The sequence below is a fragment of the Geotrypetes seraphini genome, chromosome 18, assembly GCF_902459505.1.
Source record: "Geotrypetes seraphini chromosome 18, aGeoSer1.1, whole genome shotgun sequence".
NCBI lineage: Eukaryota > Metazoa > Chordata > Amphibia > Gymnophiona > Dermophiidae > Geotrypetes > Geotrypetes seraphini.
This window is the reverse complement of record NC_047101.1, coordinates 43722662-43749501: the sequence shown is the minus strand read 5'-3', so window position 1 is coordinate 43749501 and position 26840 is coordinate 43722662. Positions and strand designations below refer to the sequence as shown.

The window sequence follows — 26840 nt, the reverse complement described above, 5'->3', positions numbered from 1 at the left end:
TTTACGAGCATACTTCGTTCCAGAAGTATGCTTGTAATCCAAAGCACTCGTATATCAAAGCAAATAAGACGTAATGGAAACGCAAACGATTCATTCCACAACCCAAAAGGGATGCTAGTAGGAACTGGGAGGAAGTGGCGAGGGGTGGCCCAGGGGTGGGTACCTGCCTGGATGATGCCCAGGTGCTGCAGCCCCTTCAGCAGCTTGTAGGTGGGCTGGGCGCTGGCAACCCTCAGGGTCCCCGTACAGCTGCAGGCAGCTCCGCATGTCACTAACCCTCCCGATGGATGTGCTTCAGTGAGATGCCTCTGCCGTCTGCCAGCCTCCCTTTCCACACCACGTTGGAGAACCGCCAAGCCCAAGCAGCCGAGTGCCGTCCCGCTATACATCAAGTACGTGCGCATTACGTATAAAAACGCACAATGTCGATGAGCACGGCATAGAATGCTCATCGACGTGCATGCTTATACGTAATGCATGCTTATCGCTCGTTTAATGGGACGGTGCTCGTTTTCCGAGTTAAAATTTGCTGGAGTGTTTTGCTCGTCTTGCAAAACACTCGCAAACCGAGGTTTGGCTGTATTTATATTGAAATAAACGTGCAATAAATTTCACAGCAGACCAAACCCCAATCCCATCACTTTCTCTTCTCGTGGCCTACTATTGAGGGATGGAGATTCTGTAACTCAGAGCTGAAAATAATTTTTCTCATTTGAGTCCATTAACATTTATTTTCTTATATACCTCAGTCCCAATTTACTAGTCCTCAAATTCTGTATATGGTGTGCGCCTGTAATTAAGTGGCCTAATTGATGCTTATAATTGGAAATTAGCACCTCATAATTGATGCTTATTGGTACGATTTAAAGTTACGTGCACAACTCAGAAAGTGCAATTCTATATAAAGTATGCACCAGTTCCAGTGTGTGAATTTGAAAAGGAGGTGTGGCCAGGGTGTTTTCCTATAAGTTATGCAAATTGTTATAGAACAGGGGTGCTCAATACGTCGATTGCGATCGACCGGTAGATCGCGAAGGCAAAGCGAGTCAATCACAGAGCCTATCTACCGGGCCGGTCAGCCTTCCTCTCCCCTACGTCAATTCTGCCATCGGAGAGGAAGTTCCGGGCCAGCCAGGCAGCAATTGGCTGGCCCGGAACTTCCTCTCCGATGGCAGAATTGACATCGGGGAGAGGAATCCTGGTTGACCCAATGCTTCTGCAGGGAGAGCTTGGGACTGCGGTGGCTTGGAGGCCTGTTCCCCAATGGCAGCGGCAGTGGCTTTGGAGAGGGCAGGAAGAAAGAAAGAAAGGGGGCAGGGAGACAGAAAGAAAGGGGGCATGGAGAGAGAAAAAAAGAAAGGGAGGCAGGGAGACAGAAAGAAAGAAGGGGGTAGGAAGAAAGAAAGGGGAGGGGGCAGGGAGATAGGAGGAAAAAGTTGGGGGAGTGAATGAGGTCTGGAGGAGAGGACGCATACAGTAGGCTGAAAGAAGGGAAGAAATATTGGATGTACAGTCAAAAGAAGAAAATGCAACCAGAGACTCATGAAATCACCAGACAACAAAGGTAGGAAAAATGATTTTATTTTCAATTTAGTGATCAAAATGTGTCCATTTTGAGAATTTTTATCTGCTGTCTATATTTTTCACTATGGCCCCATTTTACTAAACCGCAATAGCGGTTTTTAGCCCAGGGAGCCTATGAGTGTCGAGAGCAGCGCTGGGCATTCAGCGCAGCTCCCTGTGCTAAAAACTGCTATCGCGGTTTAGTAAAAAGGGAGGGAGTAATTTGTCTATTTTTGTATGGTTGTTACTGAGGTGACAGTGCATAGAGTCATTTGCCTTGACCTTTTTGACAAAACCCCAGAATATAAATGATAATTAACATTTTCAGTGTGCTTTGTGTTTTTTAAAAAATTTTATTGTTGGTAGATCATTTTGACTTGGTCATTTTAAAAGTAGCTCGCAAGCCCAAAATTTGTGGGCACCCCTGTTATAGAATATGCATGATGCTTGAACAACTTAGGCCCAGGCATTTAGAACTGGTTTTAGCTGACCTAATGGGTGCCTCTGAGTTATAGTTTATTATTTATATTCCACCTTTAAACAAAGCAGATTACAAGAAAACATACATAGTGTAATTAAAACAAAAACAGCAAAAAAAACAACAACCCCAAAACAACCAAACATATCAAAATCAACATAAAGTACTAAGTCATATGAAAAGCATCAATCATCATACTTCATTTTACAAAAGAGATGATAATTTAATGGTTTCTTAAGACTACACAGATTTTTTTGTTGTTGCCTGATGTACTGATGTATTGGAAGTTTATTCCACTCTACAGGTCTCACACATGAAGAAATACTAGCTCTCATAGCTTCAAAATGTAATTTCTTATGAGTAGGAATGACCAAATCGCATCGTGCAGCAGAATGCAGGGGTCGTGAGGGCACATAGGATGTCACACAATCTTATTTAAGAATATTAATCTTGTAAATATTTTGGTGATAACCAATGTACACTTAAATAAACCAACAGTAACAACTTATATTTCACTCTGCATTCTATATTCAGCCATACTTGTACTTTCCAATCCCAAAGAAAGCATGACTAATGGAATTTTGGACAACTTGCATTTCGGAAGATGTCATTCCCCAAAACATGATATTGCTGTAGTCCAAACCAGCCAACACAGGCGCTAAGCGTTATTCCGTAAAAGGTATGCACACCTTGTTGAATCACGCTAAGCACTGCTCTAGCAATCGCGGTTTCGATTCGCAGTTTTTAGCTTGCTGGCTCCTCCCCCCAAAATGATGTCAGCTTGCATAACAAAGAATATGGCTGATTCCCGGCACTTTCTTCACCATGTTTTGCCTCTCCTTCAGGAACAGGCCAGGCCTCCCACCATGTTAGTCACGGTTTCACCATATTCATGATGGTTTTTAATCGAAAATAGCGAATAACACGTGAAAAAGTTATTTTCGGTTTTTCTGTATTTGCGGGTCTGTTAATCCCATATCACAGCAAATACGGAGGGAGAAGTATACATAGAATCAGGCCATAACTGTCCAGTGCATTTATAATCATAAAAACATCAAAATTACAGTAACATTAATCCTCCCCCATCATCCTCTATCCAACAAAGACCACCCCTACTACTATTTATTATTTCTATAGCGCTACCAGACGCATGCAGTGACGTACATTAAACACACAAGAGACAGTCCCTGCTTGAAAGAGCTTACAATCTAATTATGACAGATACACAGGACAAAAAGGGAGAATCTGTACACACCGCTCAGGTAAGGAATTACAAGGGGACTGATGAGGTGGATAGGGAAGAGGACTATGGAGGGAATGAACAGATATAGGTGCTTAACAAGTTGGTAAGGTTAGGACTTAAACGCAGCTTCAGAAAAGTGAGCTTTCAGCCTGGATTTGAATACAGCCAGAGATGGAGCCCAATGAACTGAGTCAGGCAGGCTGTTCCAGGCATACCGAGGAGCAAGATAGAAGGGACGGACCTCAAATCCTAATTCCACTTCTTCAAAATAATGCCAAAATTCTACCTACCTTATCTGAAACTTCATCCTTACTAAAGAACCATCTAACTTTTTTTTTTTTTTTCAAAGGCTAGAAATCAAATTTGGTCTTTAAAGGATAGAAATCTGGAAAAAGGAAAAAAAGTCAATCTTAAAATCTAGGAACCTGGAGAGAAGAAAAAAGCTATGTTAGGCGCTAATGTGCGCAGAATGCAGCAAAAGTGGGTCTAAAGCGGGATACGCTTTGTTAGTTTTGCCATCACCGTGCAGTGAGTGCGCCATATGTATTTTGATATTTGGGGGAAGGAGGATGTCAGGAGTGGAGAATAGGTGTGGATACGCTATTCAGTTAGCGAGCTGGTAAATTGCATTAACTTAACACGGAAGCTCTTAGCACTTTCTAAATAGGAGGTAGTTAGCGCTCATGCACTAAAGCTAACATTAGTACATGGTCATTTATATCATAGACTTTCTTTAAATAATAATAATCAACTTGCTACTTAATTAATAATGTATACCACACTTACTGTGTGAATTTGATGCGCTCAGACCCACGACCACGCAAGAAATGTGAAACAAACAGTTCACCAGCACGGGTTGGAGGGTTATTTACCAAGCATGGGGTCCCAGCATTAAGACCACCTTTATCGAACAGCATAAAACAAGATACATACAACGTTTAAAGCGATTTATTTATATCATAAAGATAAGGCAGTGAGACTTGATGTAGCTGTGATGGTCCCGTGACAACCTGTATGTTTCACATTTCTTACGTGGTCGTGAGTCTGAGCGCATCAAATTCACACAAAAAGTGTGGTTTACATTATTAATTAAGTAGCAAGTTGATTATTATTATTTAAAGAAAGTGTGATATAAATTGAAGAAATACTATATAGCAATCTCAGTGTCACACAAATCTTTCCCACATTTGAGTTAAGCAAAAAATATAATAGAAAAATGTTGATTTTATGGCCGCACTAGAAATGGGCTGTGCGCACAGGAAAGGCCAGCATAAGGACACGCTAAGCCCATTTCTTAGCATAGTTATTTATTTATTTAGATTTATATCCCGTTCTCCCAAAAAGCTCAGAAAAGTTACAAGTAAACATACATAGCACATGCAACAGTGGGGAACATGAAATCAACAAGGAGGGAGAGATACATTTATCCTGCAATACAGGGGGGAACAACTGGAAGGCATACCTTTGAACAAGTCTGGAGTTGGGCCCAAATAAAGTATTTAATAAATAAGTCCTTTTGGACATTACAGAAACTGAGAAGAATATGAAAATATATTCAATTTGAACAGTTCAGACTGGTAGTGCAGTCCTTGTTATTGCCCCAGTTGGATTATCATAACATTGTCTATTTGGGTGTGCTAAATCATTAATGAAATGGTTACAAACTATTCAGAATGCTGCAGTCAGAACAGAAGAATTGTCATATTGGGACAGACTGAAGGTCCATCAAATCCTGTATCAAATCCTGTATCCTGTTTTCAACAGTGGCCAACCTAAGTTCCAAGTATCTAGCTAGATCCCAAGGAATAAAACAGATTCTATGCTGCTTATCCTAGGAATAAGCAGTAGATTTCCTCAAACCATCCAAATAATGCCATTAGGACTTCTCTTTTAGGAAATTATCCAAACCTTTTTTTAAACCCTGCTAAGCTACCTGATTTCACCACATTCTCTGGCAATAAATTCCAAAGTTTAATTATACGTTGTATGAAGAAATATTTTCTCTGGTTTGTTTTAAATCTACTGCTTAGTAGCTTCATTGCATGCCCCCTAGTCCTAGTATTTTTGGAAAGAGTAAACAAACGATTCACATCTACCCTTTCCGCTCCACCCAGTATTTTATAGAAATCTATCATATCACCCCTGAGTTATGTCTTCTCCAGGCCAAAGAGCCCTAGCCACTTTCCCCTTTCCTCATAGGGAAGTCATCTCATTCCTTTTATCATTTTGGTTGCCTATATCTTTCTTAATTCCGTTATATCTTTTCTGAGACGCAGCGACCAGCACTGCACACACGTATTGCTTACATGAAGTGAGTTGCACTAGAGTAGGGGTGTCAAACTGCCTTCATTTTTCTGTTTATCCATCATAGGAAGATTTTCTGCTGACTTCTACTTTAGGCAACTTTATCTAGTCCCAGAATGTATGGTAATGATTTTCCTCAGGCAGATTCTTTAATGTTAGGAGTTTATGCTTGTCATTGGTTTCGTAATTCCTATTAGGGTTTTGAGGACCAAAATTGCTGAAATACATTATTTTAGGGGGAAATAACACTTTTATCTAGGGATAGACTGTCATTTGCAATGACCCAGGAAATGTCAAAACGACATGTCCCAATGACGTTGCCTGTTGTTAACAAGCAAAAATGAGCAGAAAGGCACATTTTCCCCTGGATTCCATACAGGTCACCCAAAGTTGGACACAGATCTCAGGTGCGTGTGAAAACTAATTAGTCAATTAGGTGCTAACAACCAATTATTGGCATTAAATGGAGTTAATTGGCACTTAATTGAAGTATTTAGGGGTTGCGCACACATCTTTCCTATGACAACCAGTTCTAGGTACTCAATTTCCGGGGCACAGACTTCGCACGTATGGGAGATTTCGTCCATCAGACGCTGCAGGACCAAGCGGAGACCGATGATGTAGAAGCTAAGTGGTTAACACTGAAATCAACCATACATGAAGCAACTAGCCGCTTCATAAAATCAGTAAATAAACGACAAAGAAACAATAAACCCCAATGGTTCACCGCAGAGATCTCGCACCTCATTAAAGAGAAGAAAAAAGCGTTTCTCTCCTACAAGCGCACAAAGAACAGAGAGGCAAAGGTAAAATATAGGACCAGGTCTACAGCGGTCAAAATGGAAGTTAGGGAGGCAAAACTTCGAGTGGAAGAAATTCTGGCAAAAAACATTAAAAAGGGGGACAAATCCTTCTTCAGGTATATTAGTGACAGAAAAAGGAACACAGGCGGGATAGTACGCCTTAGAAGACCGGACGGAAGTTACGTGGAAGCAGATTCCGATAAAGCCGAACTACTGAATGAATACTTCTGCTCAGTCTTCACCTGTGATGCACTGGGACACGGTCCGCAGTTGAAGGCAACACAAAGCACAGAAGACCCGTTTCAGAATTTTGAGTTCACACCAGGTGAAGTTTACAGTGAACTGGCAAGACTCAAGGTGAACAAAGCCATGGGACCAGACAATTTCCACCCAAGAGTGCTCAGAGAATTGAGCGATGTCCTGGCGAAACCGTTGGCTGAGCTATTCAATCTCTCCCTAAGTAAGGGAAAAGTTCCCCTGGACTGGAAATTAGCTAATGTCGTTCCTCTGCATAAAAAGGGTTGCAGGGCAGAGGCTGCCAATTATAGACCGGTGAGTCTCACATCAATAGTGTGCAAACTCATGGAAACACTAATTAAAAGCAAATTGGACACGATCTTGAATGAAGGGAATCTTCGGGATCCCAGTCAGCATGAATTCACCAAGGGTAGGTCCTGCCAATCCAATCTCATCAGCTTCTTTGACTGGGTAACAAGAAAGTTGGACTTGGGAGAGTCTTTGGACGTCGTGTACCTGGACTTCAGTAAAGCTTTTGACAGTGTTCCACACCGCAGGCTGCTAAGCAAGATGGAATCGATGGGGTTAGGAGAGACACTAACTGCATGGGTCAATGATTGGCTGAGTGGCAGACTTGAGAGGGTGGTGGTTAATGGTACCCTCTCTAAAACATCAGAGGTGACCAGTGGAGTGCCGCAGGGCTCGGTCCTGGGTCCACTCCTTTTCAACATATTCATAGGGGATCTGACTCAAGGGCTTCAAGGTAAAATAACACTATTCGCCGATGACACCAAACTATGTAATATAGTAAGTGAATGCAGTTTACAGAATTATATGGCACAGGACCTGCTTACATTGGAAAGTTGGTCCTCAACCTGGCAGCTAGGCTTCAATGCTAAGAAATGTAAGGTCATGCACCTCGGAAGCGGAAATCCATGCAGGACGTACTTCTTGAACGGAGAAACTTTAACTAGGACTTCAGCAGAACGAGATTTAGGAGTAATCATCAGTGCAGACATGAAAACTGCCAATCAAGTGGAGAAGGCTTCATCTAAGGCATGGCAGATATTGGGTTGTATCAATAGAAGTTTCGTCAGCCGAAAGCCTGAAGTCATAATGCCGTTGTACAGGGCCATGGTGAGACCTCATCTGGAGTACTGTGTGCAATTCTGGAGGCCACATTACAGTAAAGATGTGCGCAGAATTGAATCGGTTCAGCGGACGGCCACCAGGATGATCTCGGGGCTCAAGGGTCTCTCATACGAAGAGAGACTGAACAAATTGCAGCTCTACACTCTCGAGGAACGTAGGGAGAGGGGAGACATGATCGAAACATTTAAATACCTCACGGGACGTGTCGAAGTGGAAGATGATATTTTCTTTCTCAAGGGACCCTCGGCCACAAGAGGGCACCCGCTCAAACTCAGGGGCGGAAAATTTCATGGCGACACCAGAAAGTATTTCTTCACAGAGAGAGTGGTTGATCATTGGAACAAGCTTCCAGTGCAGGTGATCGAGGCAGACAGCGTGCCAGACTTTAAGAATAAATGGGATACCCATGTGGGATCCCTACGAGGGTCAAGATAAGGAAATTGGGTCATTAGGGCATAGACAGGGGGTGGGTAAGCAGAGTGGGCAGACTTGATGGGCTGTAGCCCTTTTCTGCCGTCATCTTCTATGTTTCTATGTTATAACATGTTTCTATGTTATAACATGCAGCGGCATAGTGAAGAGGGGTGGACCTCCTCAGGGGTGGAAGGAGTGGATCTCCCCAGGCACCATCTTGGCGGGGGCACTGGCACATCTCCTCCTCGCCACCCACCCACCACTTCAAAAATCTTTGCTGGCAGTGAGCAGTATCGTTTACCTACTGCTCATGATGGCGTCAGCTCTCCTTCCGACATCACTTCCTGTTCGCAGGACTAGGAAATTATGTTAGAGGGAGAGGTGAGGCCAGTGTGGGCAGCAGGTAGGAGGTGCTGCTCGCTGTATGCAGGGTCAGGCATGGCAGGAAAGAATGTAGGGGGCACACGGTGTGGCGACGCTGGGTACCACCACCCTGGGTGCCTCTGCTGATAACATGTCTAAATTTCATAGCATGCAACTCCAAAGGGGTCAGGGCCATTGAAGGGGCATAGGCGCTCGAGGGCATTCCCAGAAATTAGGCACGATGTTATACAATACTTGGATTCAATATGCACAATTTTCAACAGTTGGGCACAAGGATTCACACCAGGTTTCTGAGGTGTAAGTCCTCACGCTCAAAGTCGGATGGGTGATTCCATGTTAAGTACTATTCTATAAAGGTTGCTTAACACTAAGGCACAGATTCACGAACCAGCTCCGATATTGGGGGCAGCCTTAAAAGCGGCCGAAAAATCGTGTATCAATCATACATCAGCACTGGTTTCAGCTAGACAACACCTCAGTACAGGCAAGAAAATCCTGATCATACAACTAGACCTCTCCGCAGCCTGGTAGACCATGACATCCTCCTACAAACACTAGACCCCATAGGAATCTCAGGCAAGGTACTCTCATGGTTTAAAGGCTTCCTACAATCCAGAACCTACAGGGTTAAAACAAAGAAAAATCAGAACCATGGTCCAACCCCTGCGGAGTTCCCCAGGGATCACCTCTGTCTCCCACACTATTCAACCTATACATAACTTCCCTCAGCACCTGCCTAGACAAACATGGCATAACCTCATACAGCTTTGCAGATGACATCACCATTCTCCTCCCCTTCGACCATCCAGCGTCCACCATGACAGGCACAATACACAGAACACTCAAAACAGTAGCAACATGGATGACAGAACACAAACTAAAACTTTAACTCTGACAAAACAAACTTCATCCTCCTAGAAAACAGCAAAACCCCAACCTTAACAAACTTAGTAATAAACTCGATCTCATACCCCTTTCAACCCATGCTAAAACTCCTTGGAGTACTGATTGACAGAGGCTGTACCATGCAACCACAAATCAACAAAACAATAAAAACATAATTTGCAACTATGAGAGACCTAAGACAAATTCAAAAATTCTTCGACAGGAAACAATTCAAACTTTTGGTACAATCTCTTATCCTTGGACTAATAGACTACTTCAACATACTATACCTCCCCTGCCCAGTGACCATGATAAAACAACTACAAACAATACAAATTACAGCCCTAAGACTCATCTATTCACTGAAAAAATACGACCACATTACAGAGGCATACCACGACTCACACTGGCTCCCAATACAAGCAAGAGTACACTTCAAATTCTATTGCCTACTATTCAAAGCTACAAATGGAGATAGCCCAACCTACTGGAACAACCAACTAACTCAATCCACCTCAACCAGACGTAGGAGAACCCACTTACTATTCACACACCCGCCAACCAAAAATGTCAAACGACGAAAACTATATGACAACCTAATGGCCACCAGAGCAGCAAAACTAGACAGACAACTCACCAATCTGCTGTATTCGATCACAGATTACAAAACCTTCAAAAAAGAAACTAAAACTCTACTCTTCAAAAAATACATAAAACCTATTTAATACGACCAAATCCATCCCAAGCTCCACCTACTACACTGTCTACTCCTTAACAAATCTAAAATGTTCAAATTACCCAACATGTATTACCTAATTTCACGACAATTCTTATGTAATCTGCCTTGAACCGCAAGGTAATGGCGGAATAGAAATCACCAATGTAATGTAATTGTGCCGATGTGAAAGATAGGTGCCGGAAATAGAGGTGATGGTTTTCTGGGCCTACATTTTCAGTGCCTTTATTCATGCGAATCATGCTTAAGTAGGCGCTTTAGTCCGCCTAGTGCCACTTCTGGCGCTGGCCATGTCGTATACCTTGGCTTTCAGCCTTTACTGAAACAAATTCATTGGTTACCAGTGAAATATCGGATTGTTTATAAAGTCATTTTGTTAATTTGTAAAGTGGCATACAGTCAAACCTTGGATTGCAAGTAACTTGGTTTGCAAGTGTTTTGCAAGACAAGCAAAACATTTGTTTAAATTTTAACTTGATATGCAAGCAATGTCTTGCAACACAAGTACATACAGTATACCCGCGTCACATCATCACAACTGAGCCAATGGTTCTTCTCTCTCTGACACTGCGGGAGTGTAGTGACTGTTCTAAATGAGCAAGGTCTTGCAATACAAGTACATATAGTATTTTGTATTAAAGTTTTTGGGTTGTGGAACGAATCATCTGAGTTTCCATTATTTACTATGGGGAAATTCGCTTTGATATACGAGTGCTTTGGATTACAAGCATGCTTCTGGAACGAATTATGCTCACAAACCAAGGTTTTACTGTACTTTCATATCCCCAAATATCTGACTCAGGTGCTCTGGCCTCCTTCCAATTATTCCAAAAACATCTGAAAACTTGGCTATTCTCACAAATGTAAATTTGGCTGCTCTCTTTATAATCACGAATTCTTATTATGTTTTTTTCCTTACTTTAAAGTACATGCAAACTGTACTGAGCTCTATCTTTATAGAAAGGATGCGGTATATAAGCTTAAGGTTTCATTTAGTTTAGGTGCTGGAAGTATATCAACCAGGTCAAGCCCTGAGGTCAGAGGGGACATTATAGGTAGTTAGTGAAGGGCTGACAAGCGTATATTATGCACACAGGTGCAATTCCGGTGCCAATTTTCTACACAAATCGGTTAAAAATGACATTTGGACAGTTCAAGAATCGAGACTTAAGTGATCTTTATAGAATTGGCTCCGAGTGCGTATCTTAATCACTGTTCCCTCTAATCTGACGGAAGTCCTCCACCTACAGTGCTACCAGTAGGGGGTGCTGTTTCACTATGACATTTTCAATAGTGAGGAACAGACAAGTGGTACAGGAATTCAGAAAACAATATGGAAGCACCCCTATCCCCTCCCCCCCCAACAGCAGCAATGCACTTGGAGGACTCCTGCTCAACTTAGAGTGAACCATGATCTTAAGGGTAGGGTTACCATATGTTCGGATTTACCTGGACATGACCTCTTTTTTTAAAAAAGAGTACTGGCCAGGCATCCTGATGGCTTTTCAAAACCCACCACTTTGTCCAGGTTTTGAAAAGCTCCCAGCTTGGGCCCACATCAAGAGGGCATCTGTGGATGTGCGGATGAATCACGGCGACATCACACACATGCATGTGATGTCACCGCGTCACATCTGCGCCCGCACAGATGCCCTACCGACGCAGCTCCAAACATGAGAAGAGGTTGGGGGATGGGTTGGGGTGGAATTGGACGTGACTTGGGTAGAACTGGGCTGGGGGCAGAGCCGTGGGTCTGGATCTTGCGATCGTAAAATCTAGTAACCTTACTTAAGAGCACCTAACTTTGAGTGCCATTTAGAGAATCTGGCCCTTTGTGTTCTTTTTTTTTGCCCATAAAAGTGTGCATCAGTTGCAAAGAAGGCACACCTTAATGACATTACCCTCAAAATGGAAATGAAGACTAGCCAAAACAAAATATAACCAGGCTACCACCAACAGGGGAAACAGAGCAAAATGAAAATTTGGGAGCTGCCCATTCCTAGTTTTATCCTCTGAGATGTCAGCTCATTGCTCCTCCCCATTCTTTCTTATCACACAGACTCCATCATGACTCCTTCTTAAACCGCCCTTTCAGAATTCATAGAAAAATCTGCAGTGTGGTCTGGCCTGTTATCTGAACCCTACTCCCCACCAACCTAGCCAGCAGATTAACTGTTCCCCTTAAATGTATCCATGATATCCCGTTTGTCTGTTTAGATTGTAAGCTCTATTGAGCAGGGACTGTCTTCTTTGTGACTCTGTACAGCGCTACATATGTCTGCTAGAGCTATAGAAATAATTCGTAGTAGTAATAATAGTGTGAAGCATTTCAATCTTTGGGAAGCTGAGCTGAGACTGTGATGTCATAATGCCTCATCCCACCAATACGAGCCAACCTCCTCAGTGATGTCACAATGGCTTGATTGTCCTGTACTCCCCACTGCCCTCCAACCCAGCCAGCTGATTAACCATTCCCCTTAACTGTATCCATGACATCCTGTTTGTCTTGCCTGTTTAGATTGCAAGCTCATTAGAGCAGGGACTGTCTTCTTTGTGACTCTGTACAGCGGTAACAATGGTAAGACTCTGGATTAAACTTGTGCTCTGCTCAGCCCTGCAGTGCAAGTTAATCACCACAAAATCTCAGGCTTTGTGTAGCTCCCACGCACCGTAACGTTACAGTGATTTATAGGGCTTTTATCCAAAGAGATGGATGCAGGCACATATAGGTATAGAGACGGCAGAAAAATGAGCGCTCATAAAAGATCAAGTCTGATTAAAACTCAGAATAAATATGCTTATATAACAAGATTTATTTGCTCCAAAGAGCGCTTTTTGTAAAAGGAACCCCCTGCATTCTCCATCCTATATTCTGCTGCTAGGGATCAGCTCCTTACGATTGAAAACATAGGGCCTGGCTCAGCAGGTCAACACTGCCTGAAGCTAACTAGACACTAATCTTTATTAAATAAATCTCTCTAAGGGCAACTCCAGCTGCTCTCCCCCATATACACATCAAGGCAGTTACCCACAGCAGGAAGCATCAGCTGTCCTAACTTTAAACTTTGGAGTGAAGGAGGAAGGCATGGGCTCAGAAATGAATCATGTTTACGAGTGAATCATTATAGCCTGGCACTGGAAGGGCAAGTGCTTGATTTCTGTCACGGGAAAGTCGAGGGATAGCAAAAATACTGCAAATAAAGGTCCGTGATTATTCAACCGATGGAGGAAACCAGGGGCAGAAAAACTGGAAAAAGTGACTATTTAATGGAAAATCATCAAAAGAACAATGAAAAGAGAAAACGTATTTGAAGGAAGGCAGTATCAAACAGAAAAGTGCAGGACGGTTCACAGTCAGAAGAGTGCGAGACAAACGCGCGCTGACATTTGAGAGCGGACAATTGAGCGCAAGACTTCAGTGCGCCGCTCAAGTTTTCTGTATAATGTGGGGGTTACACCCCCCTACACCCCTCCCCCAAATACGGCAGCGCAAACAGTATTAAGTAAAGGGGGGGTTCCCCCCACCCCACCACTGTCGGAGCCCTTTAAAATAAGCTTTTAGAGCGGTGCTCTGAAATCTTGCGCTCAATTGAATGCTCTCAAATGTCGGCGTGCGTTTGTCTCCCGCGCTTTTGTCCTGTCACCGTACAGGACAGCAGAACAGGAAAAGGGCAAGCGATGAAGAAGAGCAGAATGTATAGCCTGACCATATGGCTCCAGAAAAGGGACGACGGATTGAGACATCTGGGTTTTACTTATGTTGAAAGCAGTGGCAATAAGGAGGACAGACTGAGGCACCATTGAAAGCGACGGAAGGAAAACCTGGATGTCTCAATCCATCCTCATTTTTCTGGAGCAATTATGGTAACCCTAAGAATGTACAATGATGATTTCCTATGTGATCCTCCTAAAATGGTGAAATAAGATCGGGGAGAGGTCAGTGAAGGCTCTGCTATCAGTCATTCCACAAAATGAAATTACCGAGTAATGTCGGTTGTGCATTCTCAGCTCATTTTAGAGTACCCTCCCCCCCCCCAAATAAAGATCCGCTTTAAAACTAGGAGGGTCCTGTTGGAGAAGAGCATGCTCAAAAGAACAGGAGCGAATACGAAGGAATTGGCTACATTTGAGATCTCACAGCGTTACGTTGTGCTATGGAAAAGGTTTCTTGAACCGCATGCTGAGGAAACATAATTTACGCATAATCTACTGCAATTGCCACACTGGGACCCAGGGGGGAGGGGGCAGTGAATGCGGTAATGTCTAAAGACAAATGTGTGCCAGAGTGCCAGGTGGATATTCTGGCTGTAAGGCACTGTGTTTACTGGGAGAGACGGCTGAATGTGTGCTGGGGTACACAGGGGGGGGAGGGAGGGGATGGTGAAGGAACCCGCACTCGTTGATTCACCGTAATAACATATATTTAAAATTAAAAAAAGGACAGGCGTGGAAAGGGTTAAGAGGAAAAATCTAATGATAAAGAGTGTGTGTGTGGTGGGGGGGAAGGGGGGACACCGTCTACTCAGAAGAGCCATACTTTTGAATTCAGCACAGTCTCACTAATATCCTTCAGTATGGTGCATTATTCAATTAACTGGAGATAACAGAAATCTGGAAAAATGATAGCTAGCACAATGCAGAGCTGCTTTGCTTTCTGGCTTCTGATCTCCTAGAAATGAAATTAACTGCCCATAGTAAGGAGACACAAATTCAATTAGGTCTAAGCCGATTATCTTGGGCAATGTGCAGATGTAAACGCCCAGCTGCATCCTGAGAGACAGCAGGACCAAGACTACAACTATTCTACTTCTGGGTCACTCAGTGCCTCTTCCTTCTCCCTCCCACCCTGCTGAGGTAATCTCACACCTAACAAACATAGGTCCTCTTTTACTAAGCTGTGGCCTAGAGTGCTAAATGCTCTGATGCTCATAGGACTTCTATGAGTTGGAGCATTTAACACTCCAGGTCAAAGTAGAAACCTCTACAGTGGCTTAGTAAAAAGGGGAGATAGTAGTAGAACCCCACAGGTTCACTCTATGGAGAAAGCTGGCATAGTATTACAATTCTGGGGTTACAACATTGGTTCACACATGAGAGTTGCCATACTGGGACAGACTGAAGGACAATCAAGCCCAGTATCCTGTTTCTAACAGTGGTCAACCTAGGCCTTAAGTACCTGGCAAGATTCCAAGGAGTAGTGGATTTCCTCAAGTCATCTCAATAATGGCCTAGGAACTTCTCTTTTAGGAATTTATCCAAACCTTTTTTAAACCCTGCTAATTTAACTGCTTTCACCACATTCTTCGGCAATGAATTACAGAGTTTAATTACACATTGTGTGAAGAAATATTTTCTCTGGTTTGTTTTAAATCTACTACTTAGTAGCTTCATCGTATGCCCCCTAGTCCTAGTATTTTTGGAAAGAGTAAACAAGTGATTCACATCTACCCTTTCCAATCCACTCTATTTTATAGACCTTTATCTTATCACCCCTGAGCCATCTCTTCTCCAAGCTAGAGCCCTAGTTGCTTTAGTCTTTCATCATAGGGAAGTCGTCCCATGCCTATTATCATTTACGTTGCCCTTCTCTGTACCTTTTCTAATTCCACTATATCTTTTTTGAGATACGGTGACCAGAACGCACAAGAACTTACACCTGCTGAAACCTGGTGTAAATGAAGGTGCACAACTAATGGCAGCTGGGAGCGTAATTGACTCTATTCTATAACACTGCGTCTAAATTTTGGGAATGCCCATGACCCTCCTAAGCCTCTTCCCTGGTCACGGCACCTTTTGAGTTGCATGCATAACAATTTAGATGCACTGTGTTATAAATGTTTTATCAGTTACTATATGTCTATAAGCTCTTTGTAATGTTGGTACGTATACAAGTCTGTGTAAAATGTATGCAATTTGTAACCTCTGCTTTGCGAGGATTCGGCAGGATGTAAGACCACATGCGACATAACATATAACAAAATAGAGCACAGGTCGATCCTTGTGTAAGTTCTAATTAGTGTCAATTAATATCAATAATTGATTGTTAACTGCTCATTATCTAATTAGTTTGCAAACAAGATGCTAGGAATTATTTAAAAAATGGATGGTTAACAAGACTAAGGGCCTGTTTTACGAAACTGCGCTAGCGGCTGCGCTGGGGTAACAGCCCCGAAGCCCACAGAGATTTAAAGGGCTTCAGTGCCATTGCCGTGCGGGGTAAGAATGTTATAATGCCTCTGTATTGCTCAATGGTGCGACCTCACCATGAGTATTGCATTCCCTTCTAGTCTCCTTATCTCAAAAAGATATAGCAAAGGTTCAAAGAAGAGCGACCAAGATGATAAAGGGGATGGAACGCTTCCCGTATGAGGAAAGACTAAAAAGGTTAGGGCTCTTCAGCTTGGAAAAGAGACGGCTGAGGGGAGATACGATTGACGTCTACAAAATCCTGAGTGGAGTAGAACAGGTACAAGTGGATCGTTTTTTTACTCCATCAAAAATTACAACAACTAGGAGATATGCGATTAAGTTACAGGGAAACACTTTTAAAACCAATAAAAGGAAATATTTTTTCACTCAGAGAATAGTTGTGGTTGTGGTAAGAGCGGATAGCGTAGTTGATTTTAAGAAAGGTTTGGACAATTTCATGGAAGAAAAGTCCATAGTCTGCTATTGAGACAGACATGGGGGAAGCCACTGCTTGCCTTGGATTGGTAACATGGAATGTTGTTACTATTTGGGTTTTGGCCAGGTACTAGTATGTAGATTGGCCACCATGAGAACAGGATACTAGGCTAGATTGACCATTGGTCTGACCCTGTAAGGCTATTCTTATGTTCTTACTGCCTCCCCTAACGTAGGTGGTAAGGGCTCATGCGCTAATGGGTTAGCACATGGCAAATGTAGCTACATTAACAAATTAGTACAGAACACGCCCACTCTCTGCCCCCAGCACTGAAAAATAAATTTTATTTTTTTAACGTGTGGGTAGCGTCCTCACATGCAAAAATTACCTTGGGACTCCTGAACACACTCCACACAATGCCACTTTTTCTTGTTGTAATAAACATGCGTTAGTGCTTAACCGAGCTCAGTAAAAGGACCCCTTCATGACATAATTTTCTATCCCCATGAAAATTTTCGAAATTAAGCCAAACGCTTTTTTGGCAATGTCCCGACTAGATGAAGGAAAATCAAGTGCTCAATAGTTAATGAAGCCGCTCGTACCTCAGTACTTTTTGTAGCTTATCTTGCTATATTGTTGTATTTTCCCCTTTATTTCTTCGCCTATGTGTAATCTTGGAATCACAGGTTGAGGACTTGAGTGAGTTAGTTTTAAAAATTGTTTTTCTTATTTCTTTTTGTAATTGTACTAAGGTGTAATGTGTTTTACACTTTATGAAGTTGTATACTACCTCACTTTCTGTACAAGTGTTTTACTTGGTATGTAACAATGAAAAGTTATAAATTTAAAAAAAAAAAAAAAAAATTAAACCAAACGACATGGAAAGCTAAAACAGAACGGAGAAAAGACCAGCGATTTGCTTTTAGGGGGCCCCAGTGACTAAGGATGAGGTGGATTTTTGACGACACTAACTAGAACACCTCAGTACTATCTGGACAGTGTTGAGATGATCTATGAGTAGAGTTTAAGTGAACACAATGAAACAGGAAATGCTACCTACCCAAGGTAGAAAGACAAGAAGAACAGTAAAGGCGACCTGGGATGCTCAGTCCTTTTATCATACCGTTTAAGAAGTCTGGGAAGGACGGTTTGAAAGACCTGATATTGTGAGACTTTTGGTGCTTGGCTGGCTGAGAATCCTGAGGCGGGCCATAGAGGCCAAAACACATACGTGTCGCGTCTTGTGCAATATAATAAAAGGAGTGAGCATCGCAGGTTGCCTTTACTGTTTTTCTTAAGAGTTTAGGTAAAGCCAGAGGTTGTCTGGCTAGCAGCAATTTTCAGACCCCTAACCAGATAACTAGACGAATAAGGTTAGGATAAGAAAAAGGTCTGTCCTAATTTTATCCAGCAAGCTTTCTAATTAGAGATCTGAATATGGCCATTAACTGTATAGCTCTTTTGGGTCGGCACCGAAACTGGACATGCGACGTTGGCTAGTGTCTGGCTACTGGTGCTGAGTATCCAGTTTCAATAGAACCACGATGGTAGCATTTTGAGTGCATGCCCGCCACCGTGGTCCAATACCGGCCCCTACACTTAAAACACAAAATGGGAGAAAACCTTTAGTAGACACAATCCAGTGAATGATCCTTCCTTCCCATGTAGATCTGAAGCTTAATACCAAGTTTAAGCAAATCAAGAATCAGCAGCAAAGCCATACGCGGCAACATTTCCAGCATGCATAGAAACACGCCGGCATGCATGCTCGGACACTAACGCTCACTGTAAAAAGAATTCCATCCCGGTGGCATAGTAAGGGGGGGGGAAGCGATCAACCCCGGGTGCCCAGCACCCCTCCTTCCTCTCCTTGCCGCGAGCCCCTTGCCTTCCCCCCCTTTTTTTTACTTCCCCGGCATGAGGTTGCTGTCCGCGTCGGCATCAGCGCTCTCTCTGACGTCAATTCTGGGGCCCACACCTAGGAAGCGACGTCAAAGGGCGAGCTGATACCGACACGGGCATGCTGCTCGTGCTGGAGAAGTTATAAAGGGAAGGTGGGCACTTGCACGGCAGTGGGGTGGGGGGCACCTCTCACCCTTACTACGCCACTGCTCCAAACCCCCTCAGGGTCTCTTGATTTCTAATTAGCACTTGCTTTCTCTTCAAATTCACACTTAGTTGATTAGAATGATTGCCTTTGGGAGAGTTTCTTCTAAGGGCCATGAAAATGCAGAAGGACAATTTCACATTGTAGGAGACTCTCACATTACTACCGTCTCAAAATCCAACATATCATTTGCTTACAAGGCAAGCTACGGCACACATCTCATGCCAATATAATGCATCAGAGGGAGGAGCAGGACATATTTCCCAATGGAAAAGAAATTGACAAGGTAGAATGGACCAGAAATCATTCAGCGGGGCAGGACTTTACATAGGGAATAAATGTACTACTTTAGCCATTTCGCAGTACCCAGACAAAATGTCTGAATCAGTACATTAGGCTCAAGGAGAGTTATATGGGGCAAGAAGGAGTAAATCTCTCCCTTACCATTTTCAGGGTGCTCCATCTCACCAATGCTGCCATCAGGGGTGGTGCGCTCGTAGTGGTCCTCGGGGAGAGCCAAGGGCCCAATCCGGGGCCCTGATGAAGACTTGCTGCTGGGAGTCTCAGACTCCTCCAATCCACTATCGTAGTAACTGTGCTGGGAGGGATCCTGTAGCTCTTGAGCCTGATTGGATGTGGAGAATGTCACTCGACGATGAGGTAACTTCACAAACAAACAAAAAAATAATAAAAAGAAAAAAGTTGGTAAACGGACATTTCTAATTGTCTAAAAAAGGATTTAAAAGAACCTATCAAAAGAAACAGGGCTGCAACCAATATCATACTTATATTTGGATATTTATCGATGTCCTGGTATATTTCACTGGGTTATTAACCTGCCTCCCCTCCTTCAGATGAAAGATGCCTAATATATTTCATAGCAAAATAAACTCATCTTCCCTTAGGAACACAGATCCATACCATATTTCACTAGCACGCTCACCTGTCTCTTCTATTCTAAATAATTTTGCTCCAAGACCCTTCTAGTATATTTACAGGTAAACTATATAACACTCAGGCCCCAATGCACAAAAGTCTGCCATGTACGTAAGACAGGTTTAGGCCAGTCTTACCTGCATGACAGCTCAGCCTCTGAAGCTCAAAAGGGTCATCGGGGGCTTTTATCAATCACAGTAGCAGCCAACGAAAACCCTATGCAAATGTATTACGAGCTGTTAGGCGCAGGACACACAACAGCTGCGTCCATATCACGTGACAAACTAAAAAAAAAAATACTTGGAGGCAGTGGTGTATTAAGGGGGGGCAGTCAGCCCCCCTGCTCCTTCCTGACACCCCTGCCGTGTGTGTTTGCCCCTTCCCTTCCCTCGTACCTCCTTTACATTACATTACTGATTTCTATTTCGCCAATACCTTGCAGTTCAAGGCGGATTACATAAGTTCTCAGAGATTTAAAGTTTACATAAAGATTTACAGGAATAGCATAAGAGATGTCCTAAGAGTTACATAAGAATTACCAAAGAGTTGTCGTTATCTTAAGGTGGTAAGTGATGGGTAAATAGAGGCATTTTAGCATTAGTTGGGTAATTAGAAGTGGGGTTGAGGTAGGAACTGGTCATGTTAGATAGGTTTTATGTATTTTTTGAAGAGTAGGGTTTTAGTATCTTTCTTGAAGGTCGATGACAACAGAATGGTGATTTGTCTGTCCAGTTTAGCTGCTCTGGTGGATATTAGGTTGTCATAGAGTTTTTTTCGTTTGACATTTTTGGATGGTGGGTGTGTGAAAAGTGAGTGGGTTCTCCCAGTGCGAGCAGGATCACGAACTTGCTGCCCGCGTCAGTGTCAGCTCTCTCTCTGACAGCACTTCCGGATCCCGCACCTAGGAAGAGCCGACACTGATGCGGGCAGCAAGTTTGTGATGCTGCTTGCCCCGTGAAAAATTAAAGAGGTACAGGGGAAGGGGGCGCTTGAGCAAGAAGGGCGTGAAGAGGGTGGGGTAGGGGTGCCACTGCCTTGGGCACCCCTCACCCTCACTATGCCACTGCTTGGAGGGTCTCCAAGCATGTAAAATGCGACAAAGTCAAAAGCATGCATGCATGCGTGAGACATCATTGTGTCAGATCCGCACATGCTCAGAGGCCCTCCAGATGTGGCCCGGACTCAGGGAAGGAGAGACAAGGTTTGTGTGGGGGTGGGGCTGAGGGTGTAATTGGATTGGAGCTGGGCTAGGGGTGGGACAGGGCGGGGCCACATGTCCTCTTTGTTTCATGAAGAAATCTGGTAACCCTAATCTTGTTTTATGTATTACTGTTATAAGTTATGGTATTTTTGAGGTACCGTATTTTCACGTAGATAACGCGCACCCGTGTAAAACGCGCACACGGGTATAGCGCGCGGAAAACACAAATTTATGTACAGAAATTTTTATATACCACGCACACCCGTATACCGCGCATGCTGCTCGACTCTTCCGTCGCCGCACGACTCTCCTTTCGCCCGCCCCGACTCTCCTCTGGCCACCCCGACTCTCCTTTCGCCCGCCCCGACTCTCCTCTCCCCTCCCCCTTGAAGTCCTGTCCCCACCCTGAAAGCCTGATCCCCCCCCCGATGTCCGATTCACCCCCCCGCAGGACCGCTCGCACCCCCATCCCGAAGGACCGCTCGCACGCACTCCCACCCGCACCCCCACCCTGAAGGACCGCTCGCACCCCCACAGCCTCCCGACCCCCCCCATCATGTAGAAGCTCCTACCGGTGTCCTGCTGCTTTCTCTTGGCGGTCCCGGCCCTTCCGTGAGCCCTGCACTGCTTCCTCTTCCAGCGGTTCGCCCTTTCTCTAACGTCAATCCCTCTTGCCCCGCCGACTCCCCGACACGATCGGGGCAAGAGGGAGCTCAAGCCCTCTTGCCCCAGCCAACTGCAGCACCCCCAACACGATCGTGGCAAGAGGGAGCTCAAGCCCTCTTGCTCCCCCGACAAGATCGTGGCAAAAGGGAGCCCAAGCCCTCTTGCCCCGCCGACTCCCCAACTCCCCGACAATATCGGGCCAGGAGGGAGCCCAAACCCTCCTGGCCACGGCGATCCCCTACCCCCACCCCGCACTACATTACGGCAGGAGGGATCCCAGGCCCTCCTGCCCTCGACGCAAACCCCCCCCCCCCAACGACCGCCCCCCCAAGAACCTCCGACCGCCCCCCAACCGACCCGTGACCCCCCTGGCCGACCCCCACGACACCCCCACCCCCCCCTTCCCCGTACCTTTGTGTAGTTGGCCGGACAGACGGGAGCCAAACCCGCCTGTTCGGCAGGCAGCCAACAACGGATGAGGCCGGATTGGCCCATCCGTCCCAAAGCTCTGCCTACTGGTGGGGCCTAAGGCGCCTGGGCCAATCAGAATAGGCCCGGGAGCCTTAGGTCCCTCCTGGGGGCGGGGCCTGAGGCACATGGGCCCAACCCGACCATGTGCCCAAGCTGGTATTGTGACATCATAATGCCTCATTCCACCAATGCGTAAGAGTCAACCTCATCAGTGATGTCACAATGGCTGGATTACTCTATACTTGGCTCACTTTTACTACATTTTCATTTCTAGAGTGGCGCAGTGGTTAAAGCTTCAGCTTCAGCACCCTGAAATTGGGGGTTCAAATCCACACTGCTCCTTGTGACCCTGGGCAAGTCACTTAATCCTCCCATTGTCACAGTTATATTAGAGAGATTGTGAGCCCACCGGGACAGACAGGGAAAAGTGCTTGAGTACTTGAATAAATTCATGCAAACTGTTCTGAGTTCCCCTGGGAAAACAGTATAGAATCTAATATAATAAAATGCTAGGCCGCGCATGCGCACTCAAAAGTCGTGTTCCCTGATCCATCGCGGAAACACGAGTGCGCATGCGCGTGTTTTACGTCACCACAGCCTCCCTGCTCTCCACCTCACGCCGCTGCTTTGGGAGTGGGAGTGTGAGCTACTGGAGGGCCCAGTAGAGGTCGGAGTCGCTCCGGGGGAGGGGGCGGCTGCCACAGCAGGATGAAGGCGGTGTGGAGCAGCGCTGGCGGTGGCTGTGTCCGGTAGGGAATACGTCGACGACTCCCCCTCCCGCTGCCGCTCCTGTTTGAAACGGCCTGCTGAGGTTCGCAGCCGGCTGTAGCGAACCTCGCAGGCACGTTCCGTCTGACGTGATCGCATCAGAGGGAACATGCTACCATATGGAGAGCGGCCTGCGAGGTTCGCTACAGCCAGCCACGAACCTAAGCAGGCCGCTTAGAACAGGAGCGGCAACGGCGGCAGGAACCATGGATGGATGGAGGGAGTGGAAGAACGGGAGGGGAAGCGAAAAAAGAAGAGCTATGGAGCAGGCAGGAAAGGGGGCTGTTTTGGTGGGAGGGTTGTGCTGAGTGCAGACAGCAATCATGGGGGGGGAAACAGAAGGTGGCCACGGAGCAGGCAGGCATGGCACAATGGGGGGCCAGAGGGAGAGGGAAAGGGGGCTGTTTTGGGGGGGAAGGGTGTGCTGGGGACAGACAGCAAGGGGGGGGGGGGGAGGAACAGAAGGGGGGCCACGAAGCAGGCAGGCATTGCACAACAGGGGGAGAGGGAAAGGGGGTTGCTTTGGGGGGGATGGTTGTGCTGGGGGCAGACAGCAATCATGAGGGGGAGGAATAGAAGGGCAGGCATTGCACAACAAGGGGAGAGGGAAAGAGGGCTGCTTTGGCAAGCAGGTGGGCCAGGGAGACAGACAGAAAGAAAGACGCACAGACAGGGGACCAGGGAGAGACACAGACACAAAGAATGACAGACAGACAGCGTCCAGGGAGAGAGAGACAAAAAAAAAATCAAAAATCAGACATGCAGACATCCAGCACCCGTTAGTGTAACGGGCTTAAATACTAGTTTTAAATAAATAAATATTGAAGTCTTGGGCACTTACATATAAATGCTGCCCAACTGCTGGGTCCATGAGTTCATTTTTTGTAAAATCACTACATCTACTGCATCTATCAGCAAACATATGTACCCACTGTATGTTTTTTTAAGAAAATGTTCTCTGTTGGCAGAACCTTTTCTAAAATACCATCTACCTGGATGTTGAAATGCTGATCTCTATGTTCTTTGCAAAACAGGGCTTCACATAACAGTTAATCTTTTTGTTTCCATATAAAACAATGCCACATCCCTTCCATAGAATTTCTGGTTTTTCAAGCTCTAAAGGTTGCTATTTTAAAGTATAAATTGGCTCACAGTGGGAAGGACTTCCTTTCAAACCTGATAATTTTGGTAAGACTTTTATAAAAAAAAAGTTTGATGGGGCTTTGTTTAAAAAAAATAAAAATTATCTGGCAATGGCTGTATTTTCAGTTGATTCTATAATCCTTAATGCCTACATGTTTCAAAAGAAAATGAAAAGAAATAAAAACTAAATAAAACATTGATATATATATATACTAGTTGTTTAGCCCGTTACATTAACGGGTGCTAGCAGCCCTTCTCCCTTATTTTTACCTCCTCCCTGTCCAGCAACACCTTCCCCCCCTTTCCCTGCTCCCCCCATATAGCAGTAGCCCTTCTCCTTTTATCTCCCCCTGTCCAGCAGCACCCCTCCCATTCCCTCCTCCCCCTGTCCAGCAGTAGCTCTTCTCCTTTATGTCCTGCTCCCCCCCCCTATCCAGCAGTAGCCCCAGGAAAAGAGTGATGATCACAGGACCAAAGCTTTTACTCCAATCCTCTTGATGCCTGACATCCAAGTAGGGGAAATCCACTCTCCCCACCTCCTTGCTCCTCCTGCACTTCCTCCTCGGCTATACACATGCACACACACACTTACATACAGCTCTCCGGCTCCTCGCGCCCCTCCTCCACCTTCCGCTTCTTCGGCGGGGGCCAACGTTTTCTTTATTTTGTTTTCTTTTTGTGTGTTCCTCCATCACAGAAAAACAGCACTACCGGCCAACTTAGTCCCTTGCCGCCCCCTTCCCGCGGTCCCAACAAACGTCCTTACTCCAGCAGGGGCCGCAGCACTCTAAACACGCTGCTTCGCGGCCTGCTACTGCCCTGATTTGCTCTGCCCGTGTCGGGCAGAGCAAATCAGGGCAGTAGCAGGCTGTCAAGCAGCGTGTTTAGAGTGTTGCGGCCCCTGCTGGAGTAAGGACGTTTGTTGGGACCGCGGGGCGGGAAGAGAAGAGGAGCAGCGGCAAGGAACTAAGGGAGCCGAAGGGAGGGTCGGATGGGAGGCTGAACAGGGGTTCGGGTGTGCCGGGGAGAGGAACGAAGACGACGCCGACGACCGGAGAGAGAGAGAGAGAGACGCTGAAGCGTCTCTGAAATTGAAAAAAACTTCGGTCTTGACTTTTTTTTTTTTTTAGTTGAAAGACGCGGCGGTAGCTCCTCTCATGATCCCCACCTGCGTCGGAAGTCCGACGCAGGCGGGGATCGTGAGAGTAGCCACCGCCGTGTCTTTCAAAGAACCGTAAGCCGCGCATGCGCACTTCCTATGTGTCACTACAGCTCACAGAAAAGCGGCGCACACTTAGGAACTGCACATGCGCGGCTTACCATTTTATTATATTAGATATCTATCCCTGCTCATCCTACTGTGAACTGAAGTTTGAGTAAGAAAGCTTCCCTGATCGTCTGCTGAAGCAAATACTATCCCATTACCAGGAACTGTCTGAACCACACAGGCCAGCCCATTTTCACAATCGATCCTGGATGGGAATGCATACATTTGAACAGTTTGCCAAGGAAGTGAGAGCATTTCGGCTCAACCATGAGACCCAGCAGTTCCGTTCAGCTCAGCTGAAACCGGCCTTGATTACTCGATGCCACCCGAAGCCTTCATTCCCAACGGAGCTGCATTATTATTTTGATTTCTGTTTGCTGTTTTCTCCCCTACCCCAATTTTGATATTAGCTTCCCAACTCCAGCCGTTCTGGCAATGATACCTGGCCAGGAGTCAAGAACAGCAGTTCCATTTGCAACCTAATGTGAAGTCTAAATCGAATCGCATAGGGCCGGATGCAACGAATGGCACTGAAAAATGGGCACTGGGAAAAATCAGCGCTATTTTATAAGGGTTGCCCTTTATAAAATAGCTCCTAGTGGGGATTCTCATGCCCGAGGATTCATGCCAGCTGAAACCTAATATAAATCCTGGCATGCAATTGGGACATATAACAGCAGTTGCAATCCCTGATGTTCAGCACATCAAATACAATGTATCAACTTCAACAGTGCTCAGAAAAAACGTTTCGAGAGAGCAGACATCTCTCCTTTTTCAATCACAGCACCTTCAAGAGCTTTTCTTACAGCAGACTGTTGCTTATATCAAACATAAGACAAGTTAAAGAACTTATCTGTGCTAAACTCTCCGGGTTTTGGCACGCTTTGCACCTAGCTTCCTCAGAAAACCCAATGCTAATTCTTTTCTGAGGAAGCTAGATGTGAAAGATGCCAAAACCCGGAAAGTTTGGACTTGCTCCAGCACAGATAAGTTCTTTAACTTGTCTTATGTTTGCTATAAGCAAAGTCTGCTGTATGAAAAGCTCTTGAAGGTGCTGTGATTGATAAAGGAGAGAAATCTGCTGTTGGGGCATTGCTCTAAGTTTAGGGTTACAAGATTTTCCCAAAGAAAAATCCGGACCCATGGCCACGCCCACAGGGACTTTGTTCTGACTGTGCCACACAACATTCTGCCCCTAGCCCCGCCCCCAGCGGCATCCACCCATGCGTGGACACACCACGATGACATCACCGCATATGTAGATGCCCCCTCCCGATCGATTTTTACAGGAAGCTTTTCAAAACCCGGACAAAAGCCGTCTGGACCCCCGGACATGTCCTCGAAAAGGATGACGAGTCTGGGGAAATCCGGACGTCTGGTAACCCTAAGTGTGGCCTCTCAAAACTTTTTTCAGAGCACTCCTGAAGTTGATACATTGTATCTGATGTGCCGAACAT

General features: G+C 45.2%; 1 protein-coding gene across 4 annotated transcripts in view; it reads right to left on the bottom strand.

Annotated features, from left to right (window-relative positions):
- The window catches only part of PCDH1 (protocadherin 1), a 480648-nt gene that overhangs the window by 170067 nt on the left and 283741 nt on the right, over window positions 1-26840 (bottom strand). For all 4 annotated transcript variants that reach the window (XM_033927152.1, XM_033927151.1, XM_033927153.1 and 1 more), the window contains one exon: window positions 19376-19595. In XM_033927152.1, coding sequence (XP_033783043.1) covers window positions 19376-19595 — 220 coding nt within the window. The remainder of the gene's footprint in view (window positions 1-19375; window positions 19596-26840) is intronic.